Source organism: Geotrypetes seraphini, chromosome 4, assembly GCF_902459505.1.
Source record: "Geotrypetes seraphini chromosome 4, aGeoSer1.1, whole genome shotgun sequence".
NCBI lineage: Eukaryota > Metazoa > Chordata > Amphibia > Gymnophiona > Dermophiidae > Geotrypetes > Geotrypetes seraphini.
In genome coordinates this window covers 53299829-53320096 of record NC_047087.1, presented here as the reverse complement: position 1 = coordinate 53320096, position 20268 = coordinate 53299829, and the positions used below count along the sequence as shown (strand labels likewise).

Sequence of the window (20268 nt, the reverse complement as noted above, 5' to 3'; positions counted from 1 at the left end):
ACCATTTCCAACTGGATGGCGGCTTGTATCTCTTTCTGCTATGCCCAGGCTGGATTACCCCTTCACAGTAAAGTCACAGCCCATAAAGTCAGAGCAATGGCAGCTTCAATAGCTTTCCTCAGATCTACACCTATTGAGGAAATTTGCAAGGCTGCTACTTCATACTTTCACTTCTCACTATTGTCTGGATACTTTCTCCAGACGGGATGGACAGTTTGGCCAATAAGTATTACAGAATTTATTCTCCTAAATTGCCAACACTCCCACCTTCCCATTCTGGTTAGCTTGGAGGTCATCCATATGTGAGAATACCTGCCTGCTTGTCCTGGGATAAAGCACAGTTACTTACCGTAATAGGTGTTATCCAAGGACAGCAGGCAGCTATTCTCACAACCCACCCACCTCCCCTGGTTGACTTCTCTTCTAGCTATCTGAACTGAGGAGACGCGCCCTGTGCTAGGCGGGAAGGCACTCACGCATGCGCGGTGCGAGCGACTCAAAACTTCGAGTTTCTTCAAGCAAGTCTGCTTGTGAGGCGTCCGCATCCGGGCTCCATCGATGATGTCACCCATATGTGAGAATAGCTGCCTGCTGTCCCTGGATAACATCTGTTACGGTAAGTAACTGTGCTTTCTGGATATTCAAGCTATAAAGCTGGTGCTAAATGACTTCTCGGTCTCGGGCAGATACTCCTATATACTTTATTGTGCCAAAGAAAGACTCTGAAAACTAGAAGCCTATTCTGTATCTTCAGTACATGAATGCAGTCCTCAAGGTTTCACACTTTTGCATGGAGACGGTGTGATCAGTCATTGTAGCGGTGGCCCCAGGAGAGTTCCTTGCCTCTCTGGATCTCATGGAAGCCTACTTGCACATTCAGATTTTCCCAGCCCACCGCACATTCTTGTAGTTTCATGTCCTGGAACAGCATTACCAGTCTCGGCTCTGCCCTATGGGCTGGCAATGGCTCCCCATACCTTCATCAAGGTGATAGTGGTCATAGCAGCTTACCTGCAAAAAATGAGTCTGCAGTTTCACCCCTCCTTGGTCCACTGACTGATCAGGGTTCCCTTGTTGGCTGTGGGTCAGCACAGTGGATCAGGTGATCCAGGAGCTTGAGGACATGGGCTGGATTGTGAACTACAGAAAGAGCAATCTGACACCCACACAGTCGCTGGAATATCTGGGAGTTATTTTCGATGTGGCTACGGGCCGTGTCTTATCTTCCAAATCAAGAACTTACAGAGTAAAATCAAACTATCTTAAATCAGAACCATGGTCTAACCCCTGCGGAGTTCCACAAGGGTCTCCACTGTCGCCTACACTCTTCAACCTCTTTATATCCTCCCTTGGGACCACTCTAGATAACCTAAATGTAACATCTTTCAGCTACGCAGACGACATCACCATACTCCTCCCCTTTGATTCTCCAGATCCAACCTCTACAGAAAAACTGAAAAAGAAACACTAGAAGCAGTGGAAAAATGGACGATAGACCACAAACTGAAACTAAACTCAGACAAAACAAAATTTCTCTTGCTCGAAAAGGCCAAAACCCCCTCCATTTCAGAATTAGAAATTAATGCTACCAAATACCCTATACAATCTGATTTTAAACTCCTAGGAGTGATGATAGATTGATGATGCACTATGCAGGTCCAAATTAACAAGACTTCTCATGGTTAAAAATGCTTTCTGGGTAATCTACGAAAAATAAGAAAATTCTTCGACATAGAGCAATATAGGCTCATAATCCAATCCCTAGTCCTAGGTCTAGTGGACTATTGCAACATCCTCTATCTACCATGCCCTGCATAAATGATAAAACAACTGCAGACTGTACAAAACACAGCTCTCAGATTGATCTACTCACTAAGTAAATGTGACCATATCACCACTGCCTACCTAGACTCACACTGGTTACCAATACAAGCATGAATTCAATTCAAACTATGCTGTCTATTATTCAAAGCTCTAAATGGCACTGCCCCCACTTACCTAAACAACCGCCTAAATCAGAACCTTACTACTAGACAAAGAAGAACTCGGACCCCATTTACTTACCCCCCCATTCAAAGGTACTCGGCACAAGAAGATGTTTGACAACCTACTAGCGACGCAGGCAGCAAAACTTGACCACTCCATCTCCAACTTGCTGACAACAACGAGCGACTTCAAATCATTTCGAAAAGGAATCAAAACCCTGCTATTCAAAAAATTTATCCAGATATCTTAACTCTTCCCCTTGTCTTTCCCCTCCCTTGTAAATCCCCCCCTCAAAGTCACAACCTCTCTTGTAATTTTCTCTCTCCAAAGTATCAACCATGTATACAGCTCCTTTAAATTGCAAATCTCATGGAAATGTCCAGTTATCTTCTTTGTAATCCTAATACCTAAACTGTAATTTTCCTGGAAATGTCCAGTTAGCTTCTTTGTAATCCACCTAGAACTGCAAGGTACGAGCGGAATAGAAGTCACAAATGTAATGTAACAAATGTAATATCTTCCAGAGGCATGCAGACTGAAACTGTGTGCCCAGATTTCTTCCCTTCTGGAGCTACCGGCTCTTTCGGCGTGGGCCTATCTTCAGGTCCTGGAGTCCATGGCAGCTACTACATGGCAGCTATTGGCAAGGGCGCACATGCATCCTCTCCAGCATGTCCTGCTCTCTCGCTGGGCTCAACACAGGAATGCTTTACAGTCCTGTCTTCCCTGGACTCTGGAGGCTTGAACCAGCATGAATTGGTGGCTTCTCCTACAGTCACTCTGCAGGGACGTTGCACTGCCAATTATCTCCTGGATCGTGGTGATGACAGATGCCAGCCTTCAGGGCTTGGGAGCCCACTGCAATTGTTGTCTCATCCAGGGGTGTTGGGCACCCTCTCAGAGGAAATGGTCAATCAACTGGTTGGAACAGAGAGCCATTCGGCTGGCTCTGATGTGATTTGAAGAAGACTCTGGAGAGCCAAGTGGTCAGGGTCTTCTCTGACAATGTGACAGCAGTAGCCTATGTCAATTGCCAGGGAGGGACCAAGAGCACCCCCCTGGATCAGGAAGCCACCTTCTGTTTCTATGTGCAGAACGTCCCCTCCAGGCGCTATCAGAAGCGCATGTGGTGGGAATCGACAATGTTCAAGCCGACTTTCTCAGCAGACAGATTCTGGATCCTTGCAAGTGGGCTCTGTCCACAGTGGCATTCCCCACATATTACGGCGCTGGGGCTGGATTCACTTTGACCTCATGGCCACAATGAAGAACAAGAAAGTGGATTGTTTCTTCAGTCGAAGATCCGAGTCCGGAAGCGAGGTTCTCAAAGCTCTAGTGCAGCCGTTGCCTCAGGAGATTATCCTGTATGTCTTTTATCCCAGGACAAACAGGCAGCCTATTCTCACGTGTGAGTGACGTCTTCCACGGAGCCTGGATGCGGACAGCCTCGCAAGCAGACTTGCTTGAAGAAACTCGGAAGTCTACAGCTTCCAGCCCTATACCCTCTCCAAAGGCATTGCCCATTTTGAGGCACAGGGCAAAGTCTCGACCTCACACGAGACCTGTTCCAGGCAGCATTCTCGTCACCGGTCGAGGCCCTCATTGAGGCATTCATCGAGGCGCAGGTCCTCTTCCAAAGAGAAGCCTACCTTGTCCAGGCCTTCCAGCTCTTCGAGGCCTCCAACTCTTCGATCGAGGACACCGATCGCAGAACCTGAGGCCTCAGCTGATTCCAATGCCTTGTCCCAGTCTGTCTATTCGCTGGGATACCAATACTCCAGAGAGGCTTCGTCTTTATTTTCCATTCGAGGTCATTGAGTCCCTCTCGAGGCCATGCTCTGGCAGATTAAATTGGACGCTGGATCGAAGTACTCAAAGGAGTATTTAGAGGAAATGAGTATGCCTCGACCTCCTGCAGAGTCTCTCAACCTTCCTCTATTAACAGGCCTCTGTCTCATACTTTCATATGAAACCTGGAGACTCCTTATGCTTTCCCTGCTGTTCCAGGTAAGTTAGAAGTGAGGTATAGAACTCTACATTGCAAGGGCTTTGAGAACTCCCAACTATCTCATCAATCCCTTCTTGTGGAATCTTCAATGCAGAGGCGTCATCCTTCCAGTGTCTATGCTACCATATCTCCTGGAAGAGAGGGCAGGACCATGGACAAGTTTGTCCGTCTTTATTAAAATTTGATGATGGCCTCCAGGGTTTTAAATTTATAATTTTAAGTATTTTATTGATATACTCCCTGGCTTCTCTAAAGACCTTGGTCAACACAGGCTTTTAGAGTTTTAGCAAGTCATTGCCACTTTGGCACAACTCAGGTTGCATTTTCTACAATCATCTTATGATGCCTTTGAACTTTCCTCAAAGGTCACTGCATTCTCTGTAGCGATGCGCTGTTTGGCCAGGCTTTGCACCACCGATATGGTTCCCTACCTTTAGGATCGTCTGGCTAATATTCTTTGTGCGGGCAATGACCTCTTTGAATCCATAGAGGCAGCCACCAAGAAATTGTCTGAACATGAGACATCTTTAGTTTCCTTCATCAGACCAACGCCTAAGCCAGCTCCTGCAAAGCCTTCTTAACCTCCTCCATCCTATCAGAGGCGTTATCCTCCAAGGGCAGCTCCTTACGCTCGAGCACCCTTCAAGAAACCACAACAGCAGAAGCAACAGAAACCTCAGCCTTCTGCTACACCCAAGGCTTCTCAGCTTTTTTGACTGTCTCACACAGAGCATAACCTCAATCGTTTTGCCTTTGTCCCCTCCTCTCTCCCCATAGGAGGTCGTCTCCATCTTTTTTACCATCGATGAGAGATCATTACATCCGACCTCTGGGTGCTGTCAATAATCAGGGAATGATACTCTCTTCATTTTGTTCAGATTCCACTAGAGCTTCCTCCAAGAGAGTATCCTTCCAATCCATCCCAGACCTCCCTTCTTCTTCTGGAAGCTCAAGCTCTGCTTCATCTCCGTGCCATCGAAGAAGTTCCCTTGGAACAGCAGAGCAGGTTTTTTTTACTCCCATTACTTCCTAGTTCCGAAGCAGACAGGCAATCTGCGGCCCATACTGGATCTCGGGGCTCTCAACAAATTTTTGGTCAAAGAAAAATTTTGCATGTTGTCCCTGGCATCCCTTATCCCATCTAGATCAGAACTATTGATTATGTTCTCTAGATCTCAAGGAGGCTTACACTCGCATCCAGCCTCCCATCAATACCTCAGATTTTGGGTGGGAAATCTGCATTTTCAATACAGAGTGCTATCCTCCGGCCTGGTATCATCTCACAGAGTGTTCACCAAGTGCCTAGTAGTGGTAGTAGCAGCTCTACGGAACCATGGTCTTCAGGTATTCCCCTATCTGGATGACTGGTTCATTAAAGATTCAAACTGTTTTTTAGGTACAGAGAGATTCCCTTTATAACATATAAAAGTGAGGATGTATCCAGATTTATCTAGGCCTACCCAGAAAAGGAGAAAACAGTTTTTGCTTTTCAGACTGCAGGTTTTGCAGTTAGGAGCAACTTTCATTTTGCGCTACCCTTGCAAATGTGTACTGGTATATCAACAGAATAGATATGGTTTTTTACGAGCCACAGCAGCTATCTAAATTTATTGCTACTAAAGGCCAATCGGCTTCCTCACCGTGAGGATTGAATCCAAATAGTTCTGATCAATGATAAATGGTTCTGGGGTTATCAAGCCGAGCCTTTATTTTCTTTCTTATTATTGAGTTATCCTTATGTTTCTCAGTCTATTCTTTAGCTCCGCATGCGGCCCTGTGAAGTATTTTGTGGGGCCCCGGTCGAGGGCAATGCAGTGTTTTCCTCTGCTGCCCCTGGGTGTTTACCATCTTGCCGGCTCCCTCCTTTGTCTTGCTGCAGCGTTTATACGGCCCCAGAAATTTTTTTTTTTTTCCCGTCCAATGTACCCCGGGGAAGCCAAAGGTTGGACAACCCTGGTCTAGAATATTTCACCTATCTACTGGAAAAGAGTCTACTAGGGTAAGCACATAATCTCTTTTTAAACCATTGGATATCATTTAAATGTTTGTATGAAGGCTTGTGTTGCAAAATGTGAAAAAATTATTTACTGAAAGAGTAAAAGGGCTCTCAACTGGTTAAAGAGCTAACACAACGTCTCTGTTTTTGGAATCCTAGATCTTAAAGCATTTGAGAGAAGACTCACAGAATACATTTCATGTTTACAGCCTGCTACTGGTCGCTGGAGGAGTAAGTTCACTATTTTTGAGTGCAATGAGATTATTATTGGCTACACTGTTAGTGCACGTTGACATCTTATTAGAATATTTTCCAGAAGGAAAATAGCAAACCAGTCGAGAAGTTATATGGTAGCATAAATAGGAATGCTCCTTGGTAGGTAATGTTTGAGGTTCAGAGCACCAGTGATTGAATGTTTGTTAAAAAATTTGTATACCGCATATCATAAAATCTTGTTTGCTAAAATATTTACTGGTTGATTATTTACTGTATATCTGTTTCAATAACAAAATTTTCAGTATAAAATATTTACTTCTTAAGAAACTGAGCAGTTCACGTATTGTAAAATAAAAATTGTATAAACATAATAAATACAATATGCTAGCATAATATCTGAAATTGAAAGCAAAGGAAAGCCTAGTCCCTCTATCAACCAAGCCTTCCAGCATTCCATCCACTTTCAGACTATTGCAATGAGACTTATTCAAATACTGTTGTAAAATTTATATGTTTTCAGTCCTATATTAAATTTCTTAAAACTTAGCCAAGTAGTATCTAGTCTGGTCTGGCTCAGCAATAGAATAGTTAAGTGGTTTTGTAATAGACTCCAGTGTTCTTTTAGTATATTGAATCAGCAAATCGGTGTTTCTCAATCTTTTCAAGCCAAGTACCCCCTAAGCCTAACAAATACCAACCAAGTACCCCTGCCCAAGCTCTGCCCTGACTCCACCCCAGAATAATAGTACTAATTGTAATGCAATTTCTTCCATCCATTTTTTCATATACACACAATATACAGTAATCTTATTAATACATAATGGTAACCACAAAATTAAAAACACAAAGCACACTATGCAGAGAAAATGTTAATTATCATTTATATTTGGGGGGTTTTCAAAGAGGTCAAGGCAGATGACTTTAAAATATGCAATGTCACCTCAATAACAACTATAGAAAAATAGACAAATACAGTGCAAAATATAGATAGCAGATATAAATTCTCAAAACTGACACATTTTGATCACTAAATTGAAAATAAAATCATTGTTTCCTACCTTTGTTGTCTGGTGATTTCATGAGTCTCTGGTTGCACATCTATCTGACTATAAGATATTTCTTTCTTTCTGCCTCCTGCATGCTTCTCCTCCAGACCTCATTCCATTCCCCAACCTACTTCTCTCTCTCTATTCCTCCATGAGTCCAACTTTTTATTTTTCTCTCTCTTTCCTTCCTTCTCTCCTGTCTACATCAGAAGTGACGTTGTGGGCTGGCCCATGTCTATTGCGGCGGGGGTGGGAATGGAGTGTTTGGGTGGCAGGGGGGGCAGGCAGGGACAGATACCAGGAGGTGGCCAGCCAATGTGTTGCAGATTGAGAAATACTGGGATGGGCTATTATCAACACTTTAATCTGATACTAGCAGCCAGCAATTTTCTGTGAAAAGTTGAGTAGCATTATCATATTTGCTAGATCCAACAACTGATCTGATAGCCATGTTCTGTATTAATTGCAAACTTTACAACAATATGCCCAAACGCTAAGAATATTTTACACTGGTGTCCATGTAAATAAAGTACTTCAACAACAACAACCCTTCATGATATCTTCATACATTGTATAATTAGTTGTGGCCTCAGATACACCACCTCCTCCTTAGATAATGAATTATGTCGGGAGGGAATAGTGGCGTCTGGGTGTCTTCACTGGCTTACAAACTTTTTAGTATGACCTTTTTTTACTTTTTTTGTAACTTTTTAAGTTTATACATATTTTAGGAGATTATATTCCATATTTAATAATAATCTTAAGATGAATTTTATATTCAACTTAAGTTCATCCAAAGCTCTCACGTTCCTGGGGCCAAATGATCCAAAGTGTTTTGCAAGTTATTGCTTTTTCAAGGATCCCCCAGAGCCGCTGTCATTTGGCCCCAGGAGCGTGAGAGCTTTGGATGAACTTAAGTTGAATACAAAATTCATCTTAAGATTATTATTAAATATGGAATAATCTCCTAAAATATATATAAACTTAAAAAGTTACGAAAAAAGTAAAAAAAGGTCATACTAAAAAGTTTGTAAGCCAATGAAGACACCCAGACACCGCTATTCCTTCCCGACATAATTCATTATCTAAGGAGGAGGTGGTGTATCTGAGGCCACATCTAATTATACAATGTATGAAGATATCATGAAGGGTTGTTGTTGAAGTCCTTCATTTACATGGACACCAATGTAAAATATTCTTAGCATTTGGGCATATTGTTGTAAAGTTTGAAGTTGGAGCCTTTATCGTAAAACTATTGTGCAAGAAGGAGCCATTTTGTTACAATTGCACTGTATTAATTGCAGACATTGCAATGCAGAAGAAATTCCATTATACATGCATTATACTTGTAATCTAACTTGACTTGCCACTAGTGAAAGAAATGGTGTCAAAAAAGTCTTGTTGTGGAAATGGCCTGATAGCCCTAATATTTTTCATAACTGTAGAAAGCTGGGTTGTACAAGTAAGTTGCAAATCAAAAATAAACTCAAAAATCTTTAGAGAAGGAGATAGACAATGTATGTTCAAAGAGAACTGGGGTTGAGGACTGAAAATGACGCTCGACCTGTAACCCATATAGACTTACATAATTTCTGAGAATTTAGTTTTTAAATAATTAGGATGTAGCCAGGAAGCCTCTACAGTCAAACAGCTGTGGAAACGAGTAAAATCTGGAGAAGACGGATCTCTTGGATCTATTAGATAAACTAACTGAATATCATTAAAAAAAAAAGGCCATTCGCCTCTAATTGAATCAAAGAGCCAGAATGCTAGAAAAAGGTTAAATAGCACTGGAGAAAGAACTGACCTCTGGGGAATGTCACATGATGTGTTGTCTTTTCATACTAACGGATTAAATGAAAACACAAAAAAGCTATCACAAATAACAATGTGGGGTCAACCAAATCAAATGCTGCAGTAACAGTCAAAGAAACAATAAGTATAATCCTGGCTTTGTCAAGATGACTATGGATTTTACTCAAAAGCCACCAAACTAGTCTTGGTGAGGATATAAGGGTGTAATGTTCAGTAAAATAACTTAGAAGACATAGGATCTAAATCTGAAGTTGTAGGTTCCACTGGTTTTAAGAAGTTATTGTTATTACTGGAAGACCATTGTGAAATGAGATCACCATCACACGATCTAGACTCCCCATCCCTTTATGTAGGAGGATATGTGGGTGTGTCCCAATTTATTCCTTAGTTAGAATACAAATTTTCATAAATATCTTTTTTGTTTCATGAGTAAATCAAAGAAAATTTTTGTTTACCTGCAAGTACATCACTTTCTTTTCCAGAGATAAATAAAAAAAAAAATAAAAAATTTGACATCGATATATGAACATTTCTTAATAAAGAACTATTTCAAGGGATGTCCTAATTTTTTCACATGACTGTAGTTCTTCCTTGTGCAACGGGACTGGTAGTCTTGACCAGGATTAACCCCAACTAGTTGCGAGGGTTGTAGAGAGCCCACTGTTGGTTTTCCATGCTCCGCCTCCCAACATAACAACATATGAATAGCCTTACTGGGTCAGACCGATGGTCCATCAAACCCAGTAGCCCATTCTCATGGTGGCCAATCCAGGTCCCTAGTACCTGGCCAAAACCCTCTCTTATGTTTATGTTCTAGGACTCGCTAGAAGCTTTGGTACCGACTAAGGGGAAAGAGCTCATTCCAAAGTGATGGGAGGTGGAGCATGAAAACAGTGGGCTCTCTGCAACCTTGCAACTAGTGAGGTTTAAGACCCAATGGTCGAGAATACTAGTCCTGGTTACAAAAAAGATTAGCAATGTAAAAATCTAATCTTTCCTTCTGTTTGGCAACATACAGGATTGTATTATTTTAGGTAATTTTGCTATATGTGCAAATTTTGAATTGCAAAATTTAGCCTGTTTTTACTATAATTAGTTAATATTTATTTTCACTTTCAGTGATTCTTATTGTTGTATCGGTCTGTACAGCTACAGGTGCTTGGAATTGGTTGATAGATCCTGAGACACAAAAGGTAAGTAAGCCCTCTTTTTCCACCCATCTTCTGAGCAGGGAGGGTAATCATTTGCCATGTCACCTCCCTAGGTTTTTTATATTTGCATGGTCATTGTGGTCTTTTTAAACCAGTATTTCATAATAACTAGAACACCTTTCTAACATGCTTCTCCAAGGAGGTCATTTTGGAAGGGTTAGGTGGCATTTATATGTGTTAAAACAAAAACAGGTAGCAATTTCAAGGGGACCTTTTCCAGGCATGGTATGGGTGGACTTTTAAAATGTACTTGTACTCCCCATTTTAAGGGGAGTTGGATATAATTTTCAAAAAGTTTCCCTGTTGGGGATTTATACTTCCTCTATATGTGGTAAAAGTATATCTGGCATAGTAACTACAGTACATAGGCAGATGCTAGCCACAGTCTTTGCAGTTATAGTGCTTTATATTTTTTGCTACCAACACACAATAACTTTAGAACATTGTTATGCTCTAGATGCCCTTAAGTGTGGTTTGAAGCACTTGTATTTGAAATAATAGGGTGCAGAAGTGAAACATTGACATAAAATTGAGAAGGAGCCATTAGAATTTTAAAAATAGATTCAAAGAAAACATCTTTCTTTTATCTTTGCTATTAGATTCAGACATAGACAGGCTGGAGGGCATTCAGAAGTACGTGGATGTCTATGTGATGATGTCACGTGCATGTGTGATGTCATCACATCGACATATTCGCAGCTGCAGCCCTGAGTCTCCTATTACCACTGGTAAGGGGGTGCTGGAGAGGGAGAAGTGTGAAGAGGAGGAGAGATGCCGGCTGATTACCTACAGGATGTGCCTCTTGCCACGAGAGGCATATCCTGTAAGCAATAAATATCCGATAGGTGAAAGTGGGAATAAATAGTATAAATAAATAACATATGCTCCACTTTGTTAGCTGATGGGTCAAATCTAATGGAAGAAAAAGCTTCAGGTCTATCTGGCAAAGCTTAAAGCTCAAACCACCTCCGCCAATATCATTGGCTTAAAAAACTTCCTTTTAGACTGACCCTACAAGCTCCAATGGTCCAACGTTGTATGGAGTGTAACCATGATTCTTTCACATAAAATGTTATGTGTTAGATCATGTAAATCAGGATATCCGAGGAGGCAACAGTTATGCCTCCAACGCAAAGAGCAACGTTGGATCTATGAATTGAATTCAGTAACATCTAAAGGTTTAAATGCCTGTATAGACTGGTATTATCATTATTAATTGAAAAGTTCTTTGAGTTTTCCTTTAGTCTTTATATTCATCTGCTTTTCTGATGATGTCATCCGGAATTGTAGCAACTGAGCTGGTCAGCCTATGAGGAGAGGCCAACTCTCCCTCAAATGATAACGTGGAGGGATTTGATTGGCTCTTCTCCCTTTTAAGTCTGAAACTCCACTGTCAGAGTAGGACGCTGGTGAGATCAAAGAAGCAACAATTCAGTGAGTAATATCATTTTTGAAATTGTGATATATTTTGCAAGATTAGAATATGTAAGTGTAACATCCTTTATGAAATTATATGTACAGAATTGTGAAAGGTGAATGAAAGTCCGGGAGCCCTGAAGAAACGGCTTAGATCCGTGAAACGTTGGCTACATGTGGGACGCCATAAAAGTCTAACACAATATTCAACACTTGTTTAGATCTCAGATTCCTATTAAGAATCTTAGGTCCTATTAAGAACCTTAGGGCCTCTTTTACAAAGCCGTTTAGCACGGGCTGCTGCAGTAATGGCCCCAAAGTCCATAGAGATTTAAAGGGCTTCAGGGCTGTTGCCATGCGGCAACCGCTAGTGTAGCTTTGTAAAAGAGGCCCTTAGTGGCATAGGGTCAGTCTAAATGGAAGTTTTTTAAACCAATGATGTGGGCGGAGGTGGTTTGAGCTTTAATAATAATAATAAGTTTATTTTTATATACCGTTAAGCTATTAGTTCTTGGCGGTTTACACAATAGCAATTACAACAAGTAATTAAATACAGATCCAAAAAACACAATTCAATAAAAGATACTGACTAACAAAATACAACACTAACTTATTCAAAGTAAATTATGCATAATACAGATTATTTATACTAGAATAGATAAGCAACTGTAAACATTATTCCATAAAAATAATAAAAAATCTGCTTATGATAATTTTGAAATCCGTTAATATTGTATTGTTTAAATAGATAAGTTTTAAAATCTTTCTGAAATTGATAGACCTGAGGCTTTTTCTTCTGTTAGATTTGACCTGTCAGCTAACAAAGTGGAGCATATGTTATTTATTTATAGTACTATATATCCTGTAAGCAGTCAGCCAGTGCCTCGCCTCCTTGGGTGTCTCGCAGAACACCTGGCATCTGCTGTGGCACACAGTTTGCAATACACTGCAGTATACAGACTGTGCACTGCCTTGTCCTGCCCTGTCAAAAGCTGTATAGAAAGTCAGAAATAAATAATTATAGGACTTAGGAAATGCACAAGTTAAAACTTATAGAATGTTCTTCTGTAGTCTAAAACGATGATTTCATTTAAAGTATCTATTTATTGTACCACTTATGGGAATTCTGTAAAATGTTTTTCCAGCTCAAATATCATTGCAAATGACCTTATGTGTAATAACATAAACATTCTAATTACAATGATCATTTTTAGACTGGGTCAGTGGCAAGTTGCTGTACTGTTCTGCAGAAGACCTTGAGCTAATACAAATGCAGCATTCTGAGCTCCCAGAAAGGAAACAGCAGGAGAGTTTTATAAGCACAAATTATATTCATGGTGGTGGTTTGTCTTGTGTTACAAAAACTTCTTTCACGCTTTTTAATATAAAAATTGTGGCTTGTTCTAGGTGTCTTTTCTTACTTCCCTGTGGAATCATCCTTTTTTCACCATTAGCTGCATCACATTAATAGGTTTGTTCTTTGCTGGAATACACAAAAGAGTGGTTGCACCCTCCATGTATCCTTTTTAAAAAAAAAAAAAAAAAAATTATGGTCAGATTACAGAAAAAAGATGCGCACACATATATTGGTCACAAGGAATGGCTGAATTAGCACAGTTTGTGCTAATTCAGGAACAGCAGTTGTTAAAGCTTTGATCATGGCTTCAGTAACAGTTAATCATCTTTGCTAAATTTTCATGATATTTATTCTTTCCAACCCAATGGAAGTTAGAAATATTCTTGACCTTTTTTAATATAATTGTCTGGAGGCAAAATAACTGAAAATTTAACAGAATGGGGGTAAACTGGTAAAAAGACACATTGATTTTAAAACAATGGGCCAAATTAGACCAGGATATTCAGATAAATGAGCCCTCTCCCCCCTAAAAAAAAGTGGCCCAGTCCATATCTGTGAGAAAACAAGTTAAAACATAGAAATTTGAGAGTGAAATGTAGCAGTTGGAGAATAGGCAAGGCAGTTTTAAAGGTAAAATTCCCTACTCTTCAAAACTCCCCCAAACTACCTGCATATTACTGCCACATCACCTTGAATACTGCCCCAAACCCAACCTTCTCTGCTTAAAAAAAAAAACTCCTCCCCCAAAACGTAACCTTCCATAACTACTTCATCCCACAATCTAACCTACTCGCAACTGACACAACACCCTACAAACTGCCCTCCTGCAATTCCCCCTCATCCTTCCTCCAGTTGAAGCCAGATCCCTGACATCCCCAAAGAGCGAGCAGGAGGACTTCCGACCCTCGATCGCTGGACCAGAGACAGAAAAGGCAGAATCCGATAAAACCCAGCACTCTAACCACTGCAGAGCCCACCAACTTCATGTCGGCTGACCTCAAGGCCGACCTCACTCCTGAAGCGCAGCTGCCAAGCTCACTTCGATGTGCCATCCTCCTGACAAACTGACTGTAGGGAGCAACATTCCCCCTTCACTGCACTTTGCTGCAGCATCCCAACCAGATGCAAGCATACAGTTTACGGCCGACACAACTCCATTCCAGTGGGCAAAGACAGGCAAGGCCCTTCACTCAGCTGGTCCCACCCTCCACCGCTGCTCTTGGGGCTCCGTGACCGCGGCCCTGCTGTCTCCGTCCTCTGCGGCCCATCGCCCCTGCTCTCCTGGTCCCTTGCTGTGCTGGTGCCTCCTCCTGTGCATATCTGCATTGAAGCCTCCCAGAAGCTCTCAACCTCTCCCTTATCATTGGAGGTGTGGCTAAGGACCTGGCATCATTGGGCCTTTTTGGTGACTGCTGCTGGGTGGGAACTGCCATATTTCTGCCATGAACCATAAAATGATCTCTGAGCAGAGGAGCCCGCTGAGGACTGATGAAATCTCCGAGAACCTCAACAATTGCCATGACCTGACCTTCTTGAGGTCCAAGGTCTACTATCTGGCAAAAAGGATTATACACTTAGTCCAGCGATTTTTCACTTTTTCTGATGGAACAAAAAAAGCAGAAAATCACTGGACTAAGTTTATAGCCCTCAATGGAGACCTGCCTCTATTTTGTTGGTTGGGCTGAGAACTTTCAAGTGGCTCCTCATAATGCTTTGGTATAAACTGAGGAGGAGTTTGAGTATAGCCCAGAGCAGGAGCCAAAGAAAATTTAACTCCTACACATTCTTATGGATGGGATACATAACTTATCAAGACTCCTTACCCTTCTACTAGTCAGAAAGGTATCGAGATAGGAACCTAATGTTCCCTTCATAATATTAGTTCTTTTAAAAAAAACAAACAAACCATTAACACTTATTAACCTCGCATTCAGATGCTTAGCTTTAACTGGAAAAGATACCAAAGTAATTAAAAAACTTGGGGTATATAAAGCCTGAAATGAATTCCTTTTTGTCTCTATTGATGCCACTGAAGACAACTACCGTATTTTCGCGGATATAACGCACGCGTTATACGCGTTTTTACCTACCGCGCATACCCCTCGCGCGTTATATGCCTGAGCGCGGTATACAAAAGTTTTTAAACATAGTTCCCACCCCGCCCGACGCCCGATTCACCCCCTAGCAGGACCGCTCGCACCCCCACCCCGAACGACCGCTCGCACGCGCTCCCACCCGCACCCGCATCCACGATCGGAGCAAGAGGGAGCCCAAGCCCTCTTGCCCGGCCGACTCCCCGACGTCCGATACATCCCCCCCCGGCAGGACCACTCGCACCCCCACCCCGAAGGACCGCCGACTTCCTGACAATATCGGGCCAGAAGGGAGCCCAAACCCTCCTGGCCACGGCGACCCCCTAACCCCACCCCGCACTACATTACGGGCAGGAGGGATCCCAGGCCCTCCTGCCCTCGACGCAAACCCCCCTCCCCCCCCAACGACCGCCCCCCCCAAGAACCTCCGACCGCCCCCCCAGCCGACCCGCGACCCCCCTGGCCGACCCCATAGTTGCACGTGTGTCGATGGGGGGAGGGAAATGTAGCCGGCACCTGGTAAAGCTCTCGAGACTGGTGCGGGGCCACACAAGCTGTGGATAACCATGAGCGAGCTCTACTACAAGGAATGGTACCTGAACCTACAAATTGTTAGTGTAGGCTGGTTAGGCAGGTTCCCCTAAGGGTTGCCCTGCTAGCTACATACTCGATCCAGAGAGTCTGTAGGCTAGATTCACTTACCTGAGTCTCTGTAGCCGATCCCTGCAGACCCGACCAATTTACAAAACAAAATTATAATGTGGGCGATCGGAGGAACGCCCCCCTCCGACCGCATGGATCGCTAGTGTGCGATCCTGACGCATGCGCAGACCATCTGATTTCCCTGTAGATGGTCTGCGCATGCTCTCTCCGCGCAAGGAAGATACAGGCAGGGAGGGAGGCAACACTTCTGAGCTCCCAAGAACTGGCAGGTTCCTTTCAGACCTTCTGCTTAATCCCCTCTGGTCAGGCACAAGCAGAGCAGCCGAGGAAGTGCTGTCGTTATGGATAAATAAGGCAGACAAAATACATGCTGACAGCTGTCCTCTGTTTCCAAGAAAAAGTGCACCAGGATGTGATTTTTACCCCCTTGGAGAAACAACGCAGCTTATTATTCAGGCCCAGGTACAAGAAGGCTTTTCCCAAGAGCACACAATTTGAGGATCTCACACTGTTTGACAATAGCTTTAAACCTGCGGGCTTGCACTGCAGGGAAGGCGGCAGAGATCCAGAGCTCGGGGCAGAGAGCAGGGTATGATTGGGACAGAGAGCAGGGCTGAAAGATCAGGGCGGCAATGGAGCAGGAGAGTCGGCAGAGATGTGTGCGACTGGTCCCCAGCAGTCGCTTCTGTTGATCGGCCAGCCTAGTCGGTGTCCCAGATTTGTTTTGTGAATCGTGTCCCTACCTACTTTGCATGCTGTTTCCCCTCATTTGCATGCATGGATCAGAGGAGAGGTTAGTGTATCTGGTTGGGGGAAATCAGGTCGCATAGGGGTTGCAAACTGATCGTTACACGATCGGTTTGCTTAGTGAATCTAGCCCTGTGTCTTCTCACAGTCAGAGCTGTCCCAGGAGCATTGGGAACCTCTGCAGCACTGAAAGCCTCCATAATACAGATAAAATACCTGAAAATAATAAAAATGAACTCTGAGCAGATCAGAAAACCACCTTCCAACTCACATGTAGAAGAACGTCTGAGGAGGAGCTGGAGTGCAGCCCAGAGCAGGAAATGGAGCCCAAAAAATTTTAACTCTTCATACACAAATTCACAGGTGATATATAACCCACTTGTCAAGACTCCGTGAACCCTTTGCACCAAAAACAGGTCTTTTAAATGCATTCAGTGTTCGTGTACCCATACTTGCTGAATTATGGAAGTAAACTGCTTACAAAATTTTGTGTTTGTTTTATGGTACTTTTGTCTTCACAGTTAATCTGGCAGAAGGAGAGCCCTGGATCTGGAGGTCTTTCATATTTACAAACTGTTGTGCTAAAAAAAAAAGTAATTGTGGGGTATTTGTGTGGGGGGTTTGTAATTTGAAATGCCACAGAATAGGTTCTATTGTATAGTTGCTAGGTTGTCTGGTCAATCAGGAATCAGCATTTTGACTGACTGAAGTTTTCATTAGGTGAAAAAATAATCCACTACTTGTTCCTTGATAACATGCATCCAGAATAGCAGCACGATGTAGAACCGTCTTGGCAGAGTATAATATGTCATGTGATGATGTGAGTAATAAAGTAAATTATGTCCTATATTAAAATTTCTTATTTATGCAAGAAAAAGTTAATATATGTGTGTGTTGGGTTGAGGGGGGGGTGGAACAGTAATCTTCATTAAAAATCTGCACTACAAAGTATTTAAGTAAATTACACTAAAAGTTAAGGAAGGATTGGGTTTTTGTTCTAAAGGTTAGGCACTCATTACAGCACTCATCTTTGGGCTCTTATTCAAGGAAAATGTGCATCACAATAAATATTGATGGGAACCTTGATTATTCTGGATACTGTGATCTCTCTGTGACTGGTAAGTGTGGCCTGGCTCTGGATCCAGATGGAGGAGTAGGCTAATGGATAATGCAGTGGGTTGAGAACCTGGGGAACTTGGTTTCCACTGCTGCTCCTTGTGACCCATTGCTCCAGGTACATAAACTTAGATTGGAAGCCTACTAGGGACAGAGGACCTGCAGAAGTTTTTCTGATTTTGAATCTCTTCTTTCATGCTCTCTTTGCAGACTGGAAAACTAATTTTGAAACCAAGACCTCATGTCCAATAGCGATTTCTTCCACCATCTCTGTTGCACCACAAGAGCTGGGAGTCTGCCTCTACCTTAAGTTAATGACACAGCAGTAAGCCATAATGGAAATTGCTTGACAACTGCATGTGAATGTAAAGTCTTATTTGGACCTGATTTCCAAGCTCAGCAATTTACCTTTTTGAGGAGAAGGATTCAGAATCACCCAGTGGTTTATTTCCTCACACTATCAGCAGTTTCAAGGTTTATCTTTAGTTCAGTGTTACTGTAATTTTGGTACTTCAGCTGGAACAAAGAAAACAACTTGTGAATGAAGTTTGTACAGTTTGGATACTGCAAAGGCAACCTTATTGGGTTTTTAAATATATATTTTTGTAAACTACTGGAAATAGCAAATCAATGCCATTGTAAGCAGGGAGTATATGTGCTGTGTGGACTTCTTTCTAATGTGTCAGTATTCAAAAGGACATATACTTGGCATTCCTGCAGCTTTTATCTTTATGCTTCTTAATTGTATTTGCATGTGTGTTTATTTCATTCCTGGTTGCTGTATGAATCAGAGTGTAAGAAGATGGATTGTTAGAAGAGAATGGTGTTTTGGTAAACTAAAGAGTTTGTTATGTATAAAAATTACAAATGTATAGCACCTTTTTTGTTATCAAGATCATATATTTCAGCCATATTTACTAGGTTATGTTTATCAGTTCATTGTTTTGCACTGAATAGATATTAACTTATAAATGAAACTGGTGAATAACCTACTTATTTATTTTTATGTCATTATTACCCTCATGTAAAAGGACTTTTGTTTTCATTTAAACTAACCATGCATAATTCGGCTGGATTTGGCTATATGTGTAATATATAGATAGATATAATCTAAATAAAATTTGGGACATTGGGGGACTGTGTTAATGATGAAGCCTTTAAGAATCCATATCTGTTTCTGATAACAGCCAGTATGGCAACAAGGAGCATTTATTCTTCAAAGACTACCTTTTTTGAAGAATAAAATACTTTGTTGCTGTATTTGTGTGTGTGTGTGGGGAGGGGGGTGTTAGGGAGGGTTCTTCTTGTTTCTCCAAACTAGGATCCAGCTGCAGCTGCATACTGGTTGCTTTTTGTCTCTATTTTATTTGGACCACATGTAGATTGTTTCCTCCATGTTAGAATAGATTTTTTTTCAGATGCTGTCCTGAGCATGATTCAGGGAAGTAAGCAGAGGGCGGTTCTTCAAACCTCAAAGCTTTTCATCTCTTCACAATTTATTTTGTGTTACATTTACCAGTCCATGCTCTGAAGACATCTGTTAACTCAGATGGCTGTTTGTGTAGAAGGATCCCCTGCTCCCTTTTTAAGAAATGTGATTTTCATTCTTGATGTTTTGAGAAACAGGAACTGGAATGCACTTGTTGGTACTAGCTTTAGTGCATACATTTTGTAAGACTGTATTTTTGCATTTTGTGTCTTTTTGTATTTATCCTGTTTCTAAGAGAGTTTTAGCTATGCAGCCTTTACCAGCAGCTAATGCTGCTGTGATTTGAGGTCCCTTGCTATTTCATTTTAACGTTTACATACCCAGCTATATAGGCTGGGGTTTTTTGTTTTCTTCAGATAAAGATTTTGTTTAATGAATCATGTACCAAAGGTAGAAACTCATTTTCTCTATGACTTGATAGCTGAGCTGTAGTTTGTGCTGTGGTAGATTGTGTTCTAAAGCTGGTTTTTGATAATAACAAAAGGGCAAAGTATTTCGGGCACTTCATTTAGAAATGTGGGCTGTGGTGAGGATAATAAGGTCTACCAGTTGTGCCCCATTTATTTCAAAAATCCTTAAGCAATGCCACAGATTGATGAGCAAAGCAAATGTAGATGCCCACGATATGTGACTTTTATGTATACCCAGTGTAATAATTATCCTTTCAAACATGAAATTTTCATAAGTACTGTTAATATTTCAACATGCTGGAAGTATGTCTTTTTTTCATCTGCTTGCACTGGTTTAATTATTTCATTGTGTGTATTTTCCTTTTAAAAACAAACAAACCCTGAAATACTTCAGTCTATTCTGTAGATGTTCTGCACCTCTCTGCAAAACTCTTGCAGAAAAGCTAGATAGTGAAGTGAATGTATAAGTCGGTGATTGCCAAACTGGATGAGCTCTCTTCAGGGGCTTTGCACACCAGGAAGTCTGTATAGGTCCCCCTCCATTTTCATGGGTTTGGCACTCTTTATTTCGATTATTAGCAGAGTTTATCTTGCTGACCCACCCCCACCTCCTGGACCTCTCCACAGCTTACTTTTTAAAGCCTGGTGGTCTTTCTATGCTCCTGCCTCGTGCAGAGCCGCAAACAAAAATGGCTGTTG

At 41.8% G+C, this 20268-nt stretch overlaps 1 protein-coding gene across 2 annotated transcripts in view; it reads left to right on the top strand.

Moving 5' to 3' along the window:
- Positions 1 to 18819, top strand: part of CNEP1R1 (CTD nuclear envelope phosphatase 1 regulatory subunit 1) — a 28192-nt gene extending 9373 nt beyond the window's left edge. Inside the window, exons 2-6 of one of the 2 annotated variants that reach the window (XM_033942782.1) lie at positions 6150 to 6221; positions 10187 to 10260; positions 13102 to 13211; positions 17320 to 17374; positions 17881 to 18819. In XM_033942782.1, coding sequence (XP_033798673.1) covers positions 6150 to 6221; positions 10187 to 10260; positions 13102 to 13211; positions 17320 to 17374; positions 17881 to 17922 — 353 coding nt within the window. In that variant the 3' untranslated portion in view covers positions 17923 to 18819. The remainder of the gene's footprint in view (positions 1 to 6149; positions 6222 to 10186; positions 10261 to 13101; positions 13212 to 17319; positions 17375 to 17880) is intronic. The other variant, XM_033942783.1, reaches the window with a different exon arrangement.
- The last annotated feature ends 1449 nt before the right edge of the window (positions 18820 to 20268 follow it).